This window comes from Brachyhypopomus gauderio, chromosome 3 (genome assembly GCF_052324685.1).
Source record: "Brachyhypopomus gauderio isolate BG-103 chromosome 3, BGAUD_0.2, whole genome shotgun sequence".
NCBI lineage: Eukaryota > Metazoa > Chordata > Actinopteri > Gymnotiformes > Hypopomidae > Brachyhypopomus > Brachyhypopomus gauderio.
The window spans coordinates 25089424-25113790 of record NC_135213.1 but is presented as its reverse complement, the minus strand read 5'-3'; the positions used below and the strand labels follow the sequence as shown (position 1 = coordinate 25113790).

The 24367-nt window shown below is 42.8% G+C and overlaps 1 protein-coding gene across 4 annotated transcripts in view; it reads right to left on the bottom strand.

The window, feature by feature from the left end:
* The window catches only part of pcdh15b (protocadherin-related 15b), a 139680-nt gene that overhangs the window by 103788 nt on the left and 11525 nt on the right, over positions 1 to 24367 (bottom strand). For 3 of the 4 annotated variants that reach the window (XR_013130091.1, XM_077000628.1, XM_077000627.1), the window contains exons 3-4: positions 23816 to 23830; positions 23405 to 23470 (exon numbers count right to left, since the gene is read on the bottom strand). Coding sequence is in view for 2 of the 4 variants with exons in the window: in XM_077000628.1 (XP_076856743.1) it covers positions 23405 to 23470; positions 23816 to 23830 (81 nt within the window). In the remaining 2 variants the exon portion in view is untranslated. The remainder of the gene's footprint in view (positions 1 to 23404; positions 23471 to 23815; positions 23831 to 24367) is intronic. The other variant, XR_013130092.1, reaches the window with a different exon arrangement.

Below are 24367 nucleotides of genomic sequence, written 5' to 3'. Positions count from 1 at the left end.
CCACCTTCTGCAGTACCTGCTGGTTCCACTCAACCAGCCTCCACAGCAGGAACCACCTGCAGAGGAACATCACAATCTGCAGAAAAATCATTGAACTGCCACTCAGTGTACAAACATTTAACACGGAGGGTAGCGTACCGGATCACTTAGGACCCCTCCCACGCTCCTACAGAGCATTCGAATGGCTGGTCACTGACTTTGTTGTCCAGCATGCAAGACACAGAGGAGAAGGGCGACCTTTGTACCCAGAGCTGTCCAACTCCTCAACTCATAACCTTTCCCTTCAAGTACTACCCCACAACATCGGACTGACTTAAAGTGGAGCCATACTAATTCTAACACTACACACACACTCACACACAATGCATCTGCTACCTGACAGCAATTTGCTACCACACTGCAATGTGCACCTCCTGTATATACCTCTAATATCTGCATTATTCAGATGTGACATTGCACTGTTTAATTTATTTATTTTATTTTCACATTTATATTTCTTATGTTATTGCCGCTCTGTGTGCCTTCAATTGCCCCTCGGTGATGAATAAAGTTTTTTGAATCTTGAATCTTATTATGTTCTTTTTTTTCGATTAGAGATATGGTGGCTGCTTCACTTCACTAGATCTTTCCTTGTGAAACACGCGTGTTTTTAACCACTTATCTATGATGTGTTGTAATGCTCACAGGAAGGATGCACGACGAGCGTTGCAAGGTGCAACATACATCGTTTATTTATGACAAACACGTAAAGCCCAGCACAAACGGTGCAAGCACGCAGACGCGTATATATAGCAGTAATGAACTTTAAACACACTTGTTAATCCACCAGCAAGCTTTGACGGTCATGTAACTTTATGCCAATCCAATCAACGAGCTCAACCTCAATTAGTAGCAATAATTAGCAACACACTCTTTTGATAAACTGAGGCATAAAGAACCTGATATATATATATGTATAACGAACCTGATATATATATATATATGTATAACGAAATTATAGCCTAAATGCACACTATGATAAATACACACTATGATAAAACATAGTCTATGTAGACAGCTCACTAGATTCTGGAACCGACTGCCTGTCTAGCCTTACTCCCTATTCTCGCTAGTGATGGCACTCCCTTCCAGACTCCAGTAATGCTTGAGGCTCTTGAAGAGTGTCCTATCTGCTGACTGCAAGTAGTGTGTGAATTGTGATGAAGACCAGTAATATTGATGTGTGTCATTAGGTTTAAATACTTCATGTTACAAATGTGGGAGATGTGTCCATCAGGCAAAAGAATATGGATCATGTCTTGTCTGAATGGATAATTTTGTTGCAGAATTTGCAACTGCCTCCTCCAATCTAAGGCTTTCTGATGCTCAGGTTTGTTTCATGTACCTTTGAAATGAGGCATAATATCAACTTTTTGCTTAGTTTCTTTGCTTAGTTTATTCTGAATATATTCCATGCTTTGTTGAATCCCCCTTTTCTGAAGTGTCTTCAAAAGCTCTACAAGAACATTTTAATCTTCTAGAGGGCTTCCTCCAAATTGTGTGCTTGTGGTCCCCTGTGCTGTAGTCACTTTGCTGAAGGGTTAGAGCTTCCTCCTTCTTCCCTCAGTTATCTCTTCCACTCTCTTTCAGTAGCCCTCTTTTCCTTTCTTTTGTCCTTTCTTGATGCTGTGGTGCCATTGTATAGACTAATACATTTGTGTTAATTATAGGTCATGTTTACATATTTTAGCTCACTAATTACTCTCACATTTGTAAATAATGAAAGACTACAGAATAATGTGTGTACTCTGTGTTTGTGTGAAATAGACTGTGTGTGTGTGTGTGTGTATGTGTGTGTGTTTGTGTACAGAATATTTTCTACAGGGATTAAATGAAACAGTCTTGTGGGCTAGTTGGCAGTCTAATGTGGCTGGAGAACTAACTGATTATATGCTGGTTAGTTGGGTCAGTACATTTAGCTAGGTACCAGATAATACACTAATTAGCTTGGTCACTAACCAGGCAATCAGTTGAAACAGATTAATTCGAAGGCTATTATGTCAGGATACATAATAGACTAAATGTGATGTAAAATGGAAATGTGACATATTTGTCAATTGTGATTTTTTCACCGCAATCGAAATTTGTCCTCTGCTTTTTACCCGCTGTGCGGTTAGAACACACACACACACACACACACACACACACACACACACACACTAGTGATTACTAGGGGGCTGTGGTGCACACGTGCCCAGAGCAGTGGGCAGCTCTAGCCGGCACCTGGGGAGCAGTTGGGGTTAGGTGCCTTGCTCAAAGGCACCTCAGTCATGGCCTCAGGCCTGGGAATCAAACCCACGACCCTCTGGTCACAAGACCAGTTCCCTACCTACCAGTTCCCTAAAATGTCACACAGGTGACAGGAGTGGCGATGATAGGTTTATAAGGGGTGTGGAAACTGAAAATATATACAAGAAAACAAAGCTAAAACCATTAAGTATGGTTGACGGGGGTGGGAGGGGGGGGGGGTTATAGAGAACGATCTACATAGTCAAAACACCAAAGACAGAAGAAGACAATAAGAAACCGCTCGACATGCAGGGTAATTGAATGGTGGCAATACTTTGCACAGAGTAAGGCGTAGTGGCTGGTAAGGCCGCAACTTCCCACTATTGTTATGGTCAACGTTAGATCTCTGGCGAATAAAATGGACGAGCTAACAGCATTAGCCATGAGTCAGAAGGAGTACCAGCAGTGTAGTTTATTGTGCTTCTCTGAGACATAGCTGTACCGGAAGATTCCAGATGACAACGTTTCAATCGCTGGCTTTCAGACGGTTCGAGTCGACCGGGATAGCGCCGGGAGCGGTAAGCGTAAAGGAGGAGGACTGGCAGTGTTGGATAATACCCGCTGGTGCTCCCCTGGTCACATTACCATCAAGGAGCGTATCTGTTGTCCGGACACTGAACTGTTGGCTGTTGGACTCAGGCCATATTATTTGACGTGGGAGTTTTCCCATGCTGGACCTGCTGTATGCCAATGCTAAGGAGGCATACAACTGCTCCCCACTCCCCTCTCTGGGGGGATCGGATCATAACTTGGTCAACATCAGCTCAAAGTATGTGCCCCAGGTGAAGAGTCAGCCTGTGACCATGAGGACAGCGGAGACTTCTGAAGTACTGCAGGACTGCTTTGAGTCTACAGACTGGACAGCACTCTATGAGCCTCATGGATAGGATATTGAGGTGCTCACAGAGTGCATTACAGACTACATAAGTTTCTGTGTGGACTCCATAGTCCCAACCAGGACCGTTAAATGTTACTCAAACAACAAGCCATGGGTAACAAAAGACATTAAAGCCCTCCTCAACAAGAAGAAGAGGGCTTTCAGAGCTGGTGACTGGGAGGAGGTGAGAACGATTCAGAGGGAACTGAAGAGAACCATCAGGGAGGCTAAGGAAAGATATAGGAGGAAGCTGGAGTGGAAACTCCAGCAGAACAACATGATGGAGGTCTGGAGTGGTATGAGGACCATCACTGGCTTCAGGACAAGCAGCAACAGGGGACTAGAGGGCAGTGTGGACAGGGCAAATTAGTTAAACTTGTTTTTTAACAGATTCGACACTGCAAGCCCTAACCTCCCCCTCCCTGACCCATCAGCTGCCATGCCTCAACAGCCCACTCCACTCCCCCTGCCTCCCCCTCTGGAAAGCCTCCTCCCCCACCTGTGATAGTCCACTTCACACCCACACCCCTCCTCCACCAGTGACCTCTACGGTGTATCTCACAGTGGACCAGGTGAGAAGACAGCTACATATGGCGCATTTCCACTAGGGCCTACTTGGCACGGTACGGTTCGATTCGCGACGGTTTGTGAGTGTTTCCATTAGTACCAGTTCCCTGTGAGCCGGCCCCTTCGGGTACTTTTTTCGTATCGACTCGCTCGAGGTTCTAACCGTTCCGAAGCGGTACAGTTCTGTGACGTGGAGGAACAGCATGACACTGATTGGCCAGGGAGTGTCGTCACAGGTTGCGTCAGGAGAGCGACTCCTCCGCTATGCTATGGACTCCTCAGCCATTTTTAAAACCCAAGGAGCGAAGTCTGTTCCCTGGTCAAACGCCGAGGTACAAACCTTTCTGTTAATAATCAGCGATCAAAAAATCCAGGGCGAACTGGACGGGGCCACTAGAAATGTAAAGGTTTTTAGCGAGGTTTCCGCGCTAATGGCCACTCATGGCTACCAGCGGTCCATTCAGCAGTACCGGTCGGTCCAAGCTAAAAAAGCTTAAAGCGATTACCGGGCGGTGAAGGACCATAACGGACGCAGCGGAGCAAACCGCAAAGACTGGAAATGGTTCCAGCAAATGGATGTCATATACGGTCACCGGCCAGCCAGTAACGGAAGAGAAAACATGCTGGACACGACAATGCCGGTGCTGGAGGCCACGGAGAATGGTGAGTGTATTGTGATTTCACAGCTTTACTACTAGGCTCGTAAAAGATGTAATATGAACGTAATATGAACGCATCTATTGTAAACGCAGGAATTTAGAGCTGTGTTTGTAGTTAATGCTACCATCACAGTCACTACTGTACAATAGCTAGCTCTTAGCCTTGCTAGTTAGCTGTAGCCATAAACACAGCATGAGCAGCGATGACGTGCTACACATTTTGTGCAGTTACGCTATATTGTTGTTGCTTTCACGGGAATGCTTGTGTTTAATATTTGTTATTTTTTACGTTCAAGATTCCCCTTCCACTGACGAGGCGAGCGGAGTTGGCGGAAAATGTTTCCTTCAACCGGGCTTTCCTCGGGGTGCTTGGCGAACTTGTGAACACCATGCGAGACAGACGCCAGTAAAAGCACACAAAATGTTGCTTGTAGTACTATAAATATTTATTTCATATAAAGCTATACGTATATATTTGCTTTTTGCACTTTTTTTAAACTATAACTATATTATTTACATATGTTGTACTTTAAATATCTATATTTCATAATAAAGTTTGATTTCATTTGATTGTATGGCTGATGCTTTTTATGCAGGGTGTGTTCAGCCTGTTTGAGTAATACCAAATTATTATCAATAATTAGAGCAACCACATACAATAATGAAGATAAAGATAAATAAGATACAATAATGCTATGTGTTAAGGGGCATCGACCGGTGTTGTGGTCGCATACAAATAATGTCACGACACTACAACCCGCGCGCCAACAGAGACTCCACCCACATTGGGGTGGTTCACCATTGTAATGGAAACACAACGCGACCGTACCGTTCCGTTGCGAATCGACCCGTATCGAACCGTACCGCGCCAAGCAGGCCCTAGTGGAAATGCGCCATTAGACTGCACACGAACAAGGCTGCAGGCCCTGATGGTGTCCCCCCCCCAGGGTGCTTAAAGCCTGTGCCACCCAACTTTGTGGAATCCTGCAGTATGTCTTCAACATGAGCTTGAGTCTCCAGAAGGTCCTTGTGATGTGGAAGACGTCCTGCATTGTTCCTGTGCCAAAGACTCCGAGGCCCAGTGACATCAAGGACTACAGGCCAGTGGCATTGACGTCCCACGTCATGAAGACCATGGAGAGACTTGTCCTGGAGCAGCTCCGGCCCATGATCCAGCCTCTTCTAGACCCCCTTCAGTTTTCCTATCAGCCTCGTCTGGGAGTTGAGGATGCCATCATCTACCTGCTGAACCGAGTCTATGCCCACCTAGATAAGCCAGGCAGCACTGTGAGGGTCATGTTTTTTTTACTTTTCCAGTGCATTTAACACCATTCAGCCTGCTCTTCTGGGTGACAAGCTGAAAGTGATGCAGGTAGACGCCCCCCTAGTGTCCTGGATTGTTGGCTACCTGACTGGCAGACCACAGTATGTACATCTGCAGCACTGTGTGTCAGACAGAGTGGTCAGCAACACGGAAGCCCTGCAACAAACTGTTCTGTCTCCCTTCCTCTTCACCCTCTACACCACTGATTTCAACTACTACACAGAGACCTGCCACCTCCAGAAGTTTTCTGATGATTCTGCACTAGTTGGATGTATCAGCAGGGGTGATGAGGAGTACAGGGCGACAGTGAACGACTTTGTTGTGTGGTGTGAGCTGAACCATCTACAGCTCAATGTGACAAAGACAAAGGAGCTGGTAGTAGACCTGAGGAGGGACAAAACGCAGGTGACCCCTGTTTCCATCAGAGGGGTCAGTGTGGACACTGTGGAGGACTATAAATATCTGGGTGTGCACATCGACAACAAACTGGACTGGACTAAGAACACCGACGCCGTCTACAAGAAGGGCCAAAGTCGTCTCTATTTTCTGAGGCGGCTGAGATCCTTCAATATCTGCAGGACCATGCTGAGGATCTTTTATGAGTCTGTAGTGGCCAGTACCATCCTATACATGGTGGCATGCTGGGGCAGCAGGCTGAGGGTGGCAGATGCCAACAGACTCAATAAATTGATCCGAAGAGCCAGTGTAGTGGGTGTGGAGCTGGACTCGCTGACGGCAGTGTCTGAGAGGAGGATACTGTCCAAGCTGCGGACCATCATGGACAACGGCTTCCACCCTCTTCATCACACAGTGATGAGCCACAGGGCGCAGTGCAGTGCCTGGGGGGGGAGCGCATTTGACCTCACATTAAACAAATTGTAATTGCACATCTACTACAGTAGGTGGCAATGTAAAGCCTTGTTTATATTTTATATGACTGTAGCGCTCGACTCCGCCCACCTCGTGCAAACCTGTGCAAACGGTGGAAGCGTTCATACTTTCCGCGTCACATTCTTTGTAGTTTTGTCCGAAACGATATGTGGTAGTATAAAGAAACACCCCTCAAAAACAGGGGAAGGAACATTTACCTGATGAATTTTAATGTTGCTTTGTGTTTCAGGTTTGAAAAGTGCTGGAATTTAGGCTAAAGTACTTGAAAATGCTTGAAATTGAAACTACTTCGTTTCACAACAAATAGCTATCTGACTGAACAGTTCTCTTGTATTACGTAAACAAACACGAGCCTCTTGTAATTCCAGGACAGAACATGAGAGAACGTGAAGACGTTAAGATTGGGTGAAAATAAACCATTAAATAATATGATAAAAAGCGAATTATTTCGAATCATTTAGAGTATATGTATAAATATTTAACTTAATTAAGTTTAACGTGCTGGGAACGAGCGGCGCGAGGGTCCGTGCGGCGAAAATGACGTAATCGCAGTGGCTCCACCCATGTGAGAGGGCCTCGTGCACTGTTGATTCGCGAGGTCGTGCACCTCTCGAATTTTGTTTCCTCCTTATACGGGAACTGAAATAGGTACTGAAACAGGGAGAGGTAAATACACAGAAACAGGCACCAATACATAACTGGGAATAGAACCAGACATAATAAAGGGCACAGGCCTTAGGGAGGGAGTAACCAAGGGGGACCAGACATAGATATGGATGCCAGGGTCTCAAAGAGCCCAAATGTTCTTTCAGGGCCCTAGCAAGGCAAAGTCACAGAAGATGAGAAGAAACCACGGTACTGAGCACTTCATAAGCCATCCGGTGGCCTTCAGAGCAGACCCCCGGACAGTTTCAGCATTATACTTCCCACGGGTTTCAGAAATTAGTTGGACAGACAGGCAGAACGGCAGAACGGCCACTGGAGCAGGCCGTGAGGCCTTCAAGATGTCTTCTAAGGAACTCTGATAGGTCTCTGGGGTAGGCCCCAAGTGGGCATCTGGAACTGGGTCATGACAGGGTTCAGCATCAGAAAGTATGGCCTTTGATGCAGACTGGGCAGCCTCTGGGAAGCGCAGGCGGGCCTCTGCATCTGGTAGGGTAGCTGTAGATGCAAACGGAGCAGTCACAAGAACAGACGGGATGGTACCTGGGAGCACTGCAGCGTCCCAAGCTCCCTTTAGGGGTGCTGCAGAGGCAGAGGCATCCTCTGGAGGCACTACAGCAGTGGAGACATCCTCTAAGGGCATTGCAGTGCCTGATGATTTCTCAGAAGATGCTGTAGCAATGGAGGAGCTCACAGAGGTTGCTGCAGCAACTCAAGTAGATCTAAAGGTGCTGCAGAGGCTGAGACATCCTCAGCGGACATGAAAGTGACAGAGCCATCCTCGGTGGGCACAGCAGCGACAGCGACTTCCTCTGGGGGCGCAGCAGCAACCATGGCATACTCAAGAGGTTCTAGGGGTGCTGCAGTGGTGGAGACACCAAATACCTCAAGAGTTGTGAAGGAGGGGCAATGACTGGAGACGGGAGGAGGAGAGCATGCTTTATTCATTCCTGTCCCCGCATCAACCTCCCTACATGGTTGATGGGAATGTCTAAATGCGATATGAGGGTTGAATGCTAGGATTTTCTCCCCTGTTCAGGAAGTAAGGAAAACCTAACTCCTTTAAAGGTCATTCCCTCCTTAGTCAGTACAACATATGCATGAGCTTATAGCAGGGCCCTTCTTCTGAGATACTGACACACACATCGAATCTTCAGGCATTCAGGGGGTTCACAGCATTAACAAAACTGACAAAAGACTTTAAACTGGAAAACAAAATCTGTTATCGATCCCTCACCAGAGTAACAGCTAGGAGGACTCAATCCCCGAACCAGACTCAATCCCCGATGGCTGTGAGATAAGCCCGCTCGCTGTGTCCGAAGGAAGATTGTTCGTTTTGAAATGACAAGGGTTTGCAGAGCTAAGAAGGAGGACACAATTGCGTAGACGGGCATGTTTTATTACAATTTTGCTTTGGAGCACAGTCTGGAAAACCCACAAGGGTTAGACTACCAACACACGCACTTGATCAAAGCCGACGAGAGCGACAGGGCATGATGCCAATTCAAAGACGCTCAGGAATACAAAACACATTCGTGACTGAAGAAGCAGAGAATACAAACATGTACTAGTATGAAATAACACAAAACAGAGACTACAACAATGACTGGGAAGGGAAGCACCAACGCCCGGATAACTATACAAAAGATGGGATCTACACAAAACACATGAAACCAGAGCACAAGACATACATTTGAGATAAGAACAGGAACAGACCAGGGCGAAGATATACGCGTTAAGCACAGGGACAGGACAGGGCAAAAACCAACAACCAGCAACAAAGGATGTGTACACAGGGTTAAAATACACTGAGGATTTAGAATTAAACAAGACACAGGTGACAGGAGAGACGATGATAGGTTCACAAGGGGTGTGGAAACTGAAAATATACATGGGATAACAAGACTAAAATCCAGGAAGTCCCATGATTGACTAGAGGGGAGTGGTTATATGCTATCTAGCTAGCTAATTTGTTTGCTATCCACTATTAGGAACTTTAATTTTAGCAACTAACTACTTATCTATAGCTAGTGAACATCAAACATTGTTAGTGAAATGATGAAAAGTATATAAAAAATGTAGAGTGAAGCTTAAATGTAGCTGGCATTGAGTCAGCAGCCCATGCATTCATGCTTGACCATCAGTTAACTGTGAATACTGCCAATCACTGTCAACCACCTCTTCATTCATCGTAAAGAAAAATGCTGGGAGGGATATTAATGTGATGGGACCTTATAGAATTCACAGAATATAATTTCATAAATAAAAAATTTGCTGTGTAATTTGAAGGGAAATTAAAAATAGGAATAGGCGGGGTTAAAAGTTGTACTGCAACCAACCACTAGAGGGCATCTGACATAGTGGCTTCACTTTTCTTCCACTCATCCAGTCAATTTATTTAAACATGTCTTTTATGTATATAGCAGACAGTGAGGATTCATGAAGTTTACCTTCAATATGTTTAGTTTGGCACCTTAACAAAGCTAAAAATGCCAAAAACAGCTGATGCTAGGTGATGCTATGGGTTCCTCAAAAACATCATAAAACAAAGATTGTCTTAAATGGTAGAGTGAGTATTACACTGTATACTCTTGTCTCTCTCTCTCATTTAACACTACAATTACGTTGGGAAATGTGGGCCCTGAAGGATGGGGAAGGGTTTTTGCAATGTCTGTTCTGTCTGTGTGTATGCATGTGACAAAATAATTTATGACTCCTTATGCTCACACTTTATTACCTGCACTCCAGTGAAATTACTTTTTAGGCTTTTAAGTCAAGGTGGCCCTTTTAAAATACTGAATAATTATGTTGACATAAATGCATTAAGGCTATGACTTATTTCACTTTTAACCTGTATATAATAGAGAGGCTACTGAAATGCCAAAACCAAATGGAGAAGGACAGAAGGGCTCTGAAAAGGGAAAGTAACACAAAAGAAAAGTGTTACGCCAGACATATTAACCACATTTCAGTCTTCTGTGTCAAAGAAGTGTTTAAGTTGTGTTTTTCTTTCAAATTGGACATTATTAAGCAGGTTGGAGGAGCTATTGCTTTGTCATTGTGTTACTCCGCCTGCAACACTAACATGTCAGCCAGCTGCCATGCCTAAGCCTTCCTCTCAGTCACCTTAAGAGTCTCCTTCTCAGGGCTATGTGAGAACCAATTATTTAGATGTAATTAAAACATTAGTCTGATGATTTTACAGCTGGTGGTAAAATATGTAATGTGTATGTAATGTATTTGAATATTATATACATGTTTGTATTCTCTATAAGGTCATATAAAGGTTATCCAACCTTGTTTAGGTATTAGCATGTTAAATAAATGTAACTGAAATACAACATTCAGTTTTATACATGCAAATTGTTCTGTTCTGAAAGGTATAAAAGACTGAAAAGAGACATTCCAGGCATGTGGCAGACAAGGTGGTACTTGGTACTATGATTCAATATTGTGCAGTGATCATTTTGGAAGCATGGCACCCATGGCTTAACAGGCAAGGATGGAAAGTCCAACAAGAGGTTCACAACCCTTACCTGCCTTTGGATCCAGCAAAAGTGGACCATGTAGGCAGTCTACAAATATATTTGCAGAATGCATGGTTGCCAACTCTCACGCATTGAGTGTGAGACACACGCATTTGACCGTCTTCACACGCTCTCACGCCACACTTCCGATTTCTCACACCGAACAAAAAAAATCTAGATTATTTACCACATCTATGATTCCATGAGTTACTAGTTCACTCTGGCGCCAATCACCGGCGAGCGATAGATCGCGATATAATACTCAATTTGTGTCCATTTTACGTTCTACCCCCCCCGTCAACAATTTACCCTCGCCACCTCCTCCAGGTTAAAATCTCACTCCAAAAGTTGGCAACCCTGAGAATGCCTTCTAGTAAATACCCCTTAGTACCTTGATGGTACTGTTAGTTCTGCTGGTTTAGGTTTGTGGTTTATCAGATGGAATCGATCTGAAAGTGGATCATTATAAAAACTACTGATAACTACTGTATCATAATGACTCACTTTATAACATCAATTTTCCCCAAGATACATGTTTCATGTAACATTTTTATGATATTTTTTTTTAACATACTATTTTTTTTATTTTAAAGATTTTTTTTTCTTAATTCTGAACGCTTTTTTCATAAAAAAGTTTTGTTGTAATTCTACAGAAGATACATGGTAGTTCTGTAGGTCTACTGTGATCCTATAGGTGTTTTATTTTGGTTCTACAGGGATCCTGCAGGATTTCTGGTAGATCTCACAGGAAAATCATTTAAAAATGTATGCTGCAAGAATTTTCCGTCGTTTATGGTGGTTATTTTTTGTAAGGGAATGATAGCTAGTAACTGTTATTGGCTATCATAAGGAAAGCTAGCAAATGTTCTTATGTAGCCTCATCTCAACACAAACAGTTAAAAAATTAGTTATGGTTGCTGAATTTAGCCTTGAGAATGTCCTCTTAAATGAAACATTTTTGCTACACATATAGGAATTACACAGACAATATAATTGAAAAGCTGAGAAGGAAAGGATATTCAAAACAATGTCATTAACTTCATTACTGAATTATTGGTATTTTCTAGTGCCCCAACCTGTAGCGCAGGCCTCATCCATATCATCCCTTGCACAAGCTGTCGACAAGTTGTGAAGATTCATTCAACATTCCCTCAGAACGGCTTATGGCACCCCATAACCTTAGAGCTCAGTGCCCCTGCGTCTCAAACAGCTGGACACTCCCCTGAACTCGTGCCCTTCCACACCGTGCCTAGACTGGGAGGTCCCCTGACAGCTGGAATGTGGCAGGCCAAGCCTCAGCAAGCTGTTCCTGCACCTGGACGGGGCAGGAAGCTCGAAGCCTGGCTCAGCCTGCCAGAGTCATTTGTACCCACACGGCTTCACATCCTCTCTGTTCTGCTCGCTTCTCTTTTACTTTGTCTGTACAATCCCTGAGCAGCTACTGTGCCGCCAGCCCTCTGCTCCAGCACACAGCTGTTCTTGCCAAGGCTTCCTGCACAGCAATGGCTTTTAGCATACACCAGCAAGCCTCTTTACCCACCCAGCATTTGCTAACAGGAAGAAGGGTTTCACTCCAAAAGAGGAATTATCTGGCGTTTTCTTGGAGTGTCTGACTTGGTAAAAAAAAAACTGTAATCTTTTACATTAGTTTGCATCATGGATTCAGTGGCAAAGTGCATTTGAGAGTCATTCAGGCTTATACATTTTATTACCATAAGATATTAAGACATGAGAAAATGTTACTAGGCTGCACAGAGCATGTAATTTCCTCACCGGAATGAGAGTTTGCACTCATCTGCATTACTGTCTGGCCAACACTCTGACCCTAATGTTTACAATGTACAGATGACTCAGTTGACAGTGGTAACCATAAGGGAGGAAATCCGTTGTCTCAGTAATAATTGATTCTTGTATAGCGTTATGGCTATTCAGAAAAGTGGCCGGAGGGGACTTGGCGCACCACCTGGTTCACAGAAGCATCAGAGCTTTAAGCTACCCCGGCTCTCCAGAGGAGCCACCCGAATCAACAAGAAAGGGTTGGCAGAGCTTCCTTTTCAGTCTACAGCTGAAGCGACACATGGTCATCTGGTGGATATTTTCATTTTCCTGCTCTTTTGCCATGTCTCTGGTAAATGACCTCAATCACCATGACTCGACTTGGCCTCCATGTGATTTATAGTGTGTTTGTTTAACTGTGGTTTACATAGCAAGGAATTGTATAATATAGTGTAAATTTGTCAGAAGAGACTACTAAACATCCATAAAAACATAAAAGATGTGAGAACAAAAGAGTATTTGAGTTCAACCTTCATGGTCAAGCAAGCGATTATATACACTAGCTTGACCATGGAAGAAAAAGAAATACATATAATGTATGTGTGTGTGGGTGTATACTTTCATATATGAGAAAACACACACACACACACACACACACACACACAAATAATTTGATCCCTTGCTGATTTTGTAAGTTTGCCCACAGAGAAATCAATATAATTTTAATGGTAGGTTTATTTTAACAGTGAGAGAATATCAAAAAAGATAATCCAGAAAGTCATATAGAAAATGCATAAATTGAGTGAAATATGTATTGTCTCCCAGCAAAACAAAACTTTGCACATAATGGCAAAACACTTGTAGGCATGCAGAGGTGTGAAGCAGAGGATGCCGTGGAGCGGAAGAGAGGCAGCGTTTGCATCTGAGAAGAGTGAGCGAGACTCACTCCAAAATCAGGGTGGCATAAACAGGCCAGGGTCACATCCGTGAGGTAGTCCGATGAAGATATATAATGAACACTTGCAGATTTCCATGCCACACACCAACAGATAAAATATACGGGAGTTAAACAGACAAAAAACACAACAACCAGTCAGTAAACTAAGATCAGCAAAGAAACTATAGCGCGGTGAAGATACCCACCGCGAAAGTTTAGAGCAATAGGCAAATCCAAGCACCAGTCCAACGCAAAAAACAAAGAACTGAAACCTCTGCCAGAACAACTGTGGGAAAAGCGTATAAAAGAAAACACCACCGTATAAACGCACGGGGAACAAACCAGGGTAAACTCAAGAGACGCAGTATACTCAATGTGAGAAGGGAGAAAATAAATAAACAAACTAACAATGGTCGCCAGGGGAAGTAACTGGCTCTCCAACCATAGCAGTAACAAAAAATCCCTTCCCAAAATAAGCAACAACCCAAGAGAGAAAAACACAGCGAAAGAAAACTTGAGATAGGCCGGGCAGCGGCGCAGGAGTGAAAACACTCGAATAAGCAGAGAGAGAACGTGGTGACGAGATGCCAGACAATCGCAACACGATACCAGGAAAAGGGCTGACTGCATGAGCATAGCACAGGGCTACAAACACTGCAACTGCCTACCTTACATGGGGGATGAGACAGCTACAGGCCATCACTGCTGAGTGTGCCTGAGTTGTCGGGAGCTGGTTCGTGGGCTTCCCCCGGTGGCAGCAGGGGGAACAACCCTGGAACCAGCCCTGACAGAAACAATGGAAACACAGGGTTTAAATGCAAGACATGATGCTAAACAAGGAACACATGAGACTAATAACAAGGGGTGGGGTTTAAATCACTAGGAGGGGGCAAACAGGCGGGAAAACACAGGCACATGGAATAACAAAACAGACATGACTGACAGTTGGGGAAGGGCCACGTGTGACAAGAAGTCAGACGTTTCTTGTAGTTGATGATCAGATTTTTGCAAATATCAGGAGGAATATTGGTCCACTCCTCTTTGCAGATCAACTCTAAATCCTTAATATTTCATTGCTTGGTAACTTGAAGCTTCAGCTCTCTCCACAGGTATTCTATGGGATCGCCACGTCCAGCCCCTCCCTCCTCCCTGGTCCCGCCTAGCTCCCCGCTTCCATTCGTTCCTCCCTCTGTCTGTCACGCCCTCGTCGTCAGTCTCGTACACCTGAGTCTCGTTTCACTGTCTTGTTTCTGTGTATAAAAACCCCCTAGTGTTTTACTCCCGTGTCGGTTATTCCTTGTGCTTGAGTCCCTCGTCACTTCGCTGTCCTTTTCTCATGTTCCCGCTCGGTTTCGCACTTTGTCCTCGCTTGTTAGTCTAGTTCCTTGTATTTAGCGTTTGTGTTTTCATTGTATGTTCCTCGTCTTTAGTATTTATAGGTGGTTCGTTCTCTCATTGTCTGTTTGGTTATTCTGTTGTGCCTTAGTGTTTCTTGTATCTCGTTGCCCCTGTATCCATTGCTGCTCGTGTTTACGGTTTGTTAGTTTGTATGTTCTCATGTATTCATGTACCCGGTTGCTTAGCTTACCCATTTTGGTTGTGTCCTCTCCCTAGAGTTTAGAATAGCCCCTTGTTTTGTGTGTAAGTGCTGTATCCTGTTACGTCGTGGTCTTTTGTATGATTGTTCTCTTTAAGTGTTTCCCCTAAGAGTATTGTCTGGTTGGTGATTGTTTTATTTCTTGTTGTCTGTTTTAAACCTCCCCAAAACTTGCATTTGCGTCACACCTGTCCCCCACAATCGTTTCAGGGATAAAGGTCTGGAGACTGTCTAAGCCACTCCATGACCTCAATGTGCTTCATTGTGAGCCACTCCTGTGTTGCCTTGACTATATGTTTTGAGTCATTGAGAACCATCCACAACAAATTTTCAGTGTCGAAGAGGGAAGGTTTTCACTCAGAATTTTACAGTACATGGCCCCGTCCATCTTCTCGTCGATGCACCCCCAACGCATAAAACTTCCACCTCTATGCTTGATGGTGGGGATAGTGTACTTGGGGTCATAGTCAGGATTTCATGCTGAGTTGAGTTCATGACAAAGAGCTCAATTTTGGTATCCTCTGACCACAGCACCTTCTCCCAAACTCTCTTAATCATTCAGGTGTTCACAAGCTAAAGATGGGCCTGCACATGTGCCTTCAGGAGCAGGGAGGCCATGCGGGCACTGCAGGATTTTTAATCCATTATGGCATAGTGTTACCAAATGTTTTCTTAGTGACTGCGGTCCCAGCTGCCTTGAGATCATGATTTCTCACCTTTTTCATGATCACTGATACCCCGCAAGGTAAGATCTTGCATGGAGCCCCAGACCAAGGTTGAGCTTCCATTTTTTAACAATTGCACCAACACTTGTCTCCTTCTCAACCAGCTTTTTGCTTATGGTTTTATAGCCCATTCTAGCCTTGTGCAGATCTACAGTCTCGGCCCTGACATCTTTAAGCAGCTCTTTTGTCTTGTCCATGGAGGAGAGGTTGTAGTTTGATTCTGTGACAGGTGACAGGTGTCTTTTATACAGGTGACAATTTGAGACGGGTGTCTCTAATCTGGGTTGAAATTTGAAATTAGGTCTAATCGGTCTGTGGGAGCCAAATTATTGGTTGGTAGGAGATCAACTACTTATTCATTCAGTAAAATGCATATATATATATATATATATATATAATGACAAACTGCCAAAGCTTCTAAATCTTTGAATGTTAAATGTGTAATGCATTTCCTGTATTCAGAGTAGGAAGTTTGTTGCCTTAAAAGCTTCAAAGTGGAAAGCTGCCTGAGCCTGACATTTATTAATTTACGTTTTTGGCAGTGTCTGTCTACCTAATTCTCCTGGGAGAGTCAGATCACGAAATGCTGACACGTATGAACTATTATTGTTATTCCAATCTACGAACATGGTTACTGCAAGTAATGTAGAATATTGTGGCAAACACAAAGGCTAAAAAGTTGCCATGACCCATTATTTGTCATAGTTTGTCATAACTTGTTACAACCACCAAGGAGAAATACTTCCTTTGAAAACAAGCCTATTCCAATCAGCATCTTTCAATTTCTTACTGACAGCCAGAATAAATAATCCAAGGGCTCTTGGCACATATCTGCTGTAAAAGGACTTTGTGTCCTCCATCTTTTTACCTCTGAAGCAATGTCCTAAAAATTCAGTTTGTGTAAAGGAAAGTAAGGGATGCCATTCTCTGGTCTCTGGTCCAGATTTTTTTGTGGAGGAGGCAGTAGGAGTTATACTCATATAGGAAGTGAATAGCCTTAACATTACAGGAGCACTCTACATGACTGATGTTACAGATGCCTGGATGCATATAAACTGTACAAATATACCAGTACGTGGTAGTCCTCCAGCAGAGTATAGGATCAACTCGGAGTGTAACATGAAACAGTTAACAATAGTTATAACATTTTCTTAACAGTACATATGTTAATAGGCAAGAACATATAATAATTTAATTATCCTTGTTAAATAGTTCAAAATGCCACACTATAGTTCATTCTGTCAGTTCAGGTCAGCACTTCTCATAACTAGAACAAATGGATTGGTCCATACTCCACAGGTCATATTAATAACCATCTTCCATGACTGCTTGATGTCTGTCCCTGCTGTGATCCATATAGGGACCTGTAGGACTTGATTGGAGGAAATATGCATCACTGTAAATCAGCTGAAGAAACATCTGGAATCCATGTAAAAAATTTAGCAGAAATGGAGACAGGATAGGTTCAATTTTCTTCAGACTGATGTTATCCAATAAACTGGTGCTCTTTTAAGGTTTATTCCAGTACAGACAAGCTGGATGAGAGAATGTTCAAAAACCACTGGACCAATGAGCCAACCCTTGAAGCATAGTTTAATAATAAGCCCATGATTCTTTTTGGTGCTTGTCCTCAATGAGGTGGTTTTAAGCCATCACTAGGGGCCTGGATTAACCAGCTTTCCCAGTGTGGCTACCTGTCACTGAGGAGAGGGAAAACGAGGAACAGCTTTAGTACAGGGCCTTAAACACAGGTCCAGCCAGGCTGGGAATGTGTATTCATGCTTGCTTTCACTGTGCTTGAAGAGCCACACACATGTCCCCAGTTGTGACCTGGACCCTGTTCACACAGTATGCAGGGCCAGAGGAAAAACCCCTGAAAGAAATCAAACCACAACCATACTGCAATCCAAGACTCCAGTCGAAAGACTGGAGTCAACTGGAGCGTGGTGCAAAATGTGACCTATATTGTAGCCATATGCAGGCTTTCACAAAGATGAAGGCTGGACTCTAATTTGCAGTCTGATCAGGTTCTTTCTGATGCACCCAATGAGTGTCTTTTAACTAACCAAATGTCACAAATGTTCTTTTGGTTGGAAGCACAGTTCAGGCAGTACTGTGGCTCTAATTGAACGAATCGAGGAGGATCAGAGAACTAGCAACTAGCATTTAATGAGATCCGAGGGAACAGCGCAGACTGATGAAGACTAAATGAGGAGGAAGAACAGCTGCAAGGAAGTCTGACAATGAAGGCAGATTTGCTCTGTACAGCTCTGTCCATCTTCAAGAGTCCTCCAGAACCTTTTGGCACTCTCTAATTAACTCAAGGTCTTCACTCATAACCTCCATCCCATTTCCACAGATCAACATCTGACCACGTCTCTGTCGCAACTGATTGTCGCCAGTGGCGGACTTAGCAATTTGGGGGCTCAAGGCGAATTTAGCTAGGGGGCCCATCAACATTAATATGCGAGAAATAAGTTCAGGTTCACACTACACGATTTTAGGCTGGTTTTTCAGTCGCCGACTGTTTTTGTAGATCGCCGACAGAAACTGTGGTCGGAGGCAAATCGGGGATCATTCGGCGCTCGCTCAGTCGTGTAGTGTGAACTGCTGAAAGACGCTCGCCGAGCCGTCGCCGAGTGGTCGCCAACTCATCGCAGACGACCGGCAGATATCTAGCATGTTTAATATGTAGCCCAGTCGGCGACTGAGAGTCAACAGCAGCGTCTAGCTTCATACAACTTTACTACAACACTGTGTTTAAGTTACTGTGACAGCACTGGAGAAATATCTGTGTTCACTGCAACGGAGAGATGAAATAATTCTGGCAATTTGGGACTATGGAGTGGTTAAACGGTACAAAAAATAATAATAACGAAAATGTGGAGCACATGTACATTGTTTTTATCTTCTTCGTGGAGTTGCTGGTTCTCGCGTGTGTTTCGTTTTCGTGTTCTCGTGTTTTTGGACGGCAGCCAGATGAGTCGGCGATTCCCAAGTCGTGTAATTCGTGAGCCCGCGTCGCCGATCAGTCATGTAGTGTGAAAGCCACAACAACTGAGAGACTCGCGATTACAGCACAACCAGTCGTGTAGTACGAACGGCACAAAAACCTGACGACTGAAAAGTCGTGTAGTGTGAACCTGGCTTTAGCTAGACAAGGGGGCCCTACAGTGGGAGGGGCCCAAGGCAATTGCCTAGCAACGCCTCTATGCAAAGACCGCCTCTGATTGTCGCTTGAGCCCACGATGCTAATTATCCATCGGGCTCATCTCGCCATCACCTTCATCTGTTTCAGTGTGAACACTCAGGGGGACCTTCACACCGACCTGGCCAACTACTGAAACTGCACTCTAGGCCAGGGAAGGGGATACTTCACCACAGCTTGACATTTAACTTATTCCCCAAACAGTACTGACCTCCATCCCCAAATCAATCAGCCTATGTATGCCATTCCCTTTCTCCACATCAGATGGCTGCACCACACCATGGGGGTTAGACACAAAAGAGCATTCTACTGAAGTGGAATGTAGCAAGGTACTGATATAATAATTATCATTATGTCACGGTCTCTGGTGCTACACGGTACTAAGGATGGGCAAGGGAAGAGAGAAATGAGATTTGATCCCACAGTCTTTTATGGGCTCCCATCTTCCAGTGATACTTTATAGCCCTTGACAATTGATATGAAATAACTCCTTTTTAATAAAAGCTCTAGTAGCACATAAACCTGGTAATTTTTTGGGAAGCTGATGCACAGCTGTGTGAATCTAAAACCTAAGGAATGAGACAAAGTTGTAAGATAACTGCAAAGCATTTCCTTGCTAAAGTGAGATACACAGCAGTAATGCAGTCAAATAAAAACAGTCCTCTAAGATTTAGATTAAAGTGTTGAAAGTTAAAATAAACATGTTTGCTGAAGCACTTGATGTTTGCATGTATTTTTTACAACTTAAAATTTAATTACATTTGTACTGATACACCAAGAAGCAAGGTGAGGAGCTTAGCAGAAAGGCAAGCTTACACAAATTTAGTGTACTTTAAACTGTAATGATGTTGGACTGATCAGTTTGATGCAATGACTAAAGTCTTTGCTTTATGGGATAAAAATATTCTACAATTTTTTATTATATAAATATGGACTTTTACTAGCAGGCTGCACAATGAAGGATGGGTTCTCTTTTGAGTCTTGGTCCTCCCAAAGTCTCTTCCTAGTTTTTCTTTGCCACTGTCGCCCCTGGCTTGCTCATTAGGTATCTGGACCTATGCAATTGTAAAGCTGCTTTGTGACAACATGTGTTGTAAAAAGCATTATATAAATAAATTTGAATGACTTATGTAAGAAAAACAATTCATTTCATTTTATTTATTTAAGAGTTATGATAATTAATCTTTAATTTATAGTTCTACTATGAAATTCAAATATGCACAAGTCAGAAAAAGAAATAAATAAAAATAACAGGCTGTTACTTTTTGATAATGGCTATCTACAAGGATAGGTTTCACTCCATAGTCAAATTAGCATCCAGCTGAGGATCATATAACAGTTTACAACATCTAAATGTAAGGTAACCTCCCCCTAACTTTGCATAGTCTCAGCAGAAAAGCCCATAAGCCCCTTTTTCAAAGGACCCAATCGGAATTTTCCCAGTGCTTTTGTATAAAGTGCCTTTCATGCAAATCCATTATTATTAAGGGATGCACACTGAACACACTAGCACCAACCACAAAAACAGAACCAACACTGATTTCATTTTTATACAATTTATTCTCACCAGCCACTGTACAGCTCAGAGACCACCATCATTTCATACCATGACATAATATTCCATGAAGGAGATACTTTGAACTGGTTTTTCTCTAAAAAAATCGTTAGCTAAATCTGCTAAACGTACTCCTGAGTTTTACCTTTGAAGACCTATGTGAATAATGCCTATAATTTATCATATTTACAGTATAACTGAGCTTTTACCTCATGAACCGTATAAATGAGAAGCAGTCCCACAGTATGAACACGTCCCTTCATTAAGTAAATATTGTTAGCTGTCAACTTCAGAGCTAAGAAGCTTTATCTTCCTTTCAGTCCTTAGTTATCAGAGCAAAGTGCATTACTGCAGAATAATCAACACACTGTAATTGGTGGTTTCTTATCCAAATCTAGCAGGAAAACCTCTGTGAGATATGTCTAGTTGGTGAGATAGAGTGATTGGTGTCTCTATGTCACCAACCAACAGGGACACGAGAGGGTGTTTGGTGTCTCTCTCACCCACAGAGAGAGGATCTCTGCTGCATGCTGCTCTTACTGAACATGGCCTCATTAACCGAACTCCACTCCTCTCAGTAGCAGGTAGGCACAATGCTTTGCTGCTGTTAAACTTATCTTCATTATGTAAAGGCACATTTAATGCCTGTTTTTATCAGAGCTGACCTAAAAAGCACATTTGTTGAAAATGAGAAACCTTTATCCAAAAAGGCTTTAAATTTGGCTTCATTTACATCATAAGTTGTGATCACTAATTGAGGGAGGAGAAACAGCCTTATTAGTAATATTCGTGATTTATGAACAATGACAAATCCACATCGCATACATTAGGAGTGATGATAAACTTGGATGAATCCGCAGTTGTAAATTCACGAGCTTCAGTGCATTGTTCATTCAAGCGAGACTCAACACAATGGAGCCTGAAATCAAAGTCTATGAGAAACGAATTTCTTAAATCCTTCCACCTTACAGCCTCACTTAACTTTGACAAAGACAAGTCATTCTCCTTGGTTTCTCAAAGCTCATGCTACACTTCTCTAACTTCTGCATAAAATCTCAAAGCAAAAGAATTAATCACCTTACTACTACCAGATTAAATGCAAACAAAGTAAAAAAGATCCTCTATCTTGAAGTCATGACATCTCTACGCTCAGAGTCAACAAGATCTTGACTAAAATGCACATGGGTGTGAAAAACATCAAACATTAATGACACACAACACTCAATATACTGTGCAGTGCAAATGAAGGATTACTAAGTGCCAGCTAGAATGAAGAAGCATTTCTTCATATATAGCCACGAGCAGGAATTGCAAGGGCTGGAAACCATATGGTATAGCTTTGGAATACAGAATGCTTCTGATGGATTGCAGAGGGATGACTACACTGTTTAAAAGGCAGCAACGCTCAGAGCATGGATGTGAACGTCACATCTGACAAGCCTGGATGTCAAGCTACCCAGGGTTCTTGCTTTAGGGTCTAAACCATTGGCAACCAAACCATCTAAATTTACACAAGTGTTCAATACACACTTCTGCAATTGAGGGTCAAAGTTAAAATGAAAAAACTAATTTTTGCCACACTATATTAATTTGGTGCATCTGGGGTCCATTGGTAGTTAATAGAGAACAGTCACAGGAGCGAATATCAATAAAAAGAACTAAACTAGTTTTAGAACTTGTCAGAACCTGGATTTTGTCATGGAGTAAAACTCAAAACACAAATTGTGTGTGCAAGCCATACTACCTCTAAAAAACCTGTCTGTCCTGTGATTGAGTTCTACCTAACTGCCAAAGATATGAATAGTTCTTTCAGCAATTGTTTACAGATGAGGCCTTGGGTCATATAAAACCCAGTCACACACAAAAATATTAAGACCCTGTAAGGTCTTAATATTCACCAATCACTGTATCATGACATATTTAAAAAAACGTATTAAACTCTCACAATTCGCTTAGCAAGTTAATTATGCATTCATTTCTTTTATATATGGTATCCTAACCCCTCTGTCTACAAATATCCTGCAAAGTCATTGGCTGGACTGGCCTAAAGCTAATAAAACATAATGTGTATAAGCAATTGACCGTCTCCTACACAAAACATGCTTAGACTACTTTAGAGACCAGGGCTATTCTCAAGTCTTACTGGGAAAATGAGGCTATCAAAACCCTTTTAGCTTCCATTTACAGTTTGGCTAGTGCTAAAGGCCAGCCCTCCCATCATACCTGTCAAAAGGTTCACTAATGTTCAAAGGCAATTACAGAGGTAGCCCAAATAGCCCAAATAGTCTATCTCAAAACATACAGAGAATGAGAGAGAGAGTGTAACACACAAAGAGAAAGATCCATTACACATAAAGAGGCCCCTGACTGTGAAGGCACACTGAACACCATCTGTGATGTGGCAGTCCAGCCCTGTGAGGTGCACCATGGGAGGCCTAAAATGGCAGCGACTTACACTTACATTTACCATAACAGGAACTTTTGTCTTTAGAGTAATGAGGCGTTGGGGGGGTTTTTTTAATAATATTTCATTAATTATGAGTTCTAGACAAATATTATCCATTCTTCAGATCAGCCATAAATTTGAGTTCTAACACTAAAAGGAATGCAAAATGCAAAAAGAAAAAAAATAGATTTCTACATTCTCATGTCTTATGATGATGTTGAGCAGACCCATCTCACACTGTCAAGCATGATGGTGCATTAACACTAACAAACTGAAGTGTTTTCAGTTTGTCAAAATCATGAAAAAAATTAGATCGATACCTACCATTAGGACTCTCTTCATCTATGGCCACTATGGTGGCTGGTGGACCAGCTCTGGAGAGCTTGCATTCTATAAGGAAAAAAGAAAAAAGACATTAAATGTCATCGACCTCAAACAACAGCATACAACTCATGCTAAGGAGATCTGGAGACATTTCAATTTCAGCTAGGGTTAAGGTTCCCATTATGTCAGGCTGGAGCATGACGAGCACATAAATACAGGATCTGCAGTACGAGTGCTAGATTCAGCACCATGGACAAGGCAAGAACGCGTGGCATGGATCTTTTCCTGAAATGACATTCTATGTGCTTTAAGGCCATTATTGCAGGGGCAGGTAAGGGTTGATCGAGTACTGCTCTCAGAGCAGATGAAAGGATGCGAGAGATGAAGAGAAGAAAAGGTTAACGTACTTACCCTCATACTGCCAGTCTGCAGTCAGAAACAGTGTTATCAGCAAGGAAGGAGAGAGAGAGAGAGAGATAAACTAACATTTTTATCTGCATAGATACATACTGTGAATAGACATACAGGTAAAAACCATAAGCACCAGTTCCAGAGCACCACTCTTCTGCTTTAGTCACATTTCTACTGAAGTCTTATTTTATTATTGCAATAATTTCCATGGAAACTCACAGCAATGCGAACTTGCTGAGATTGGTATTTGATAGATTGGTATTTGACTAGTATTTGATAGACTGGTATTTGATTTATTTGATATTCAAACCTGACTGTGAAAGGATAACCGATAGCGCTGTTGGCACCTTTGATAATTGAGTCTAGTAGTGTTTGCCATGGCCTGATAGCCATATCGGTAGCTAGATAGAGGTGGACAGATAAATACATCCTGTCAAGCTTGGCTTAGTATCAGCAAAATAGTCAATACCTCTTCACTCTTGTCACCAGCCAAGCAACTTATTCAGCTATTAGCATTAGCAACATTTGCCTAAAACCCTTCGGTCTTCCACG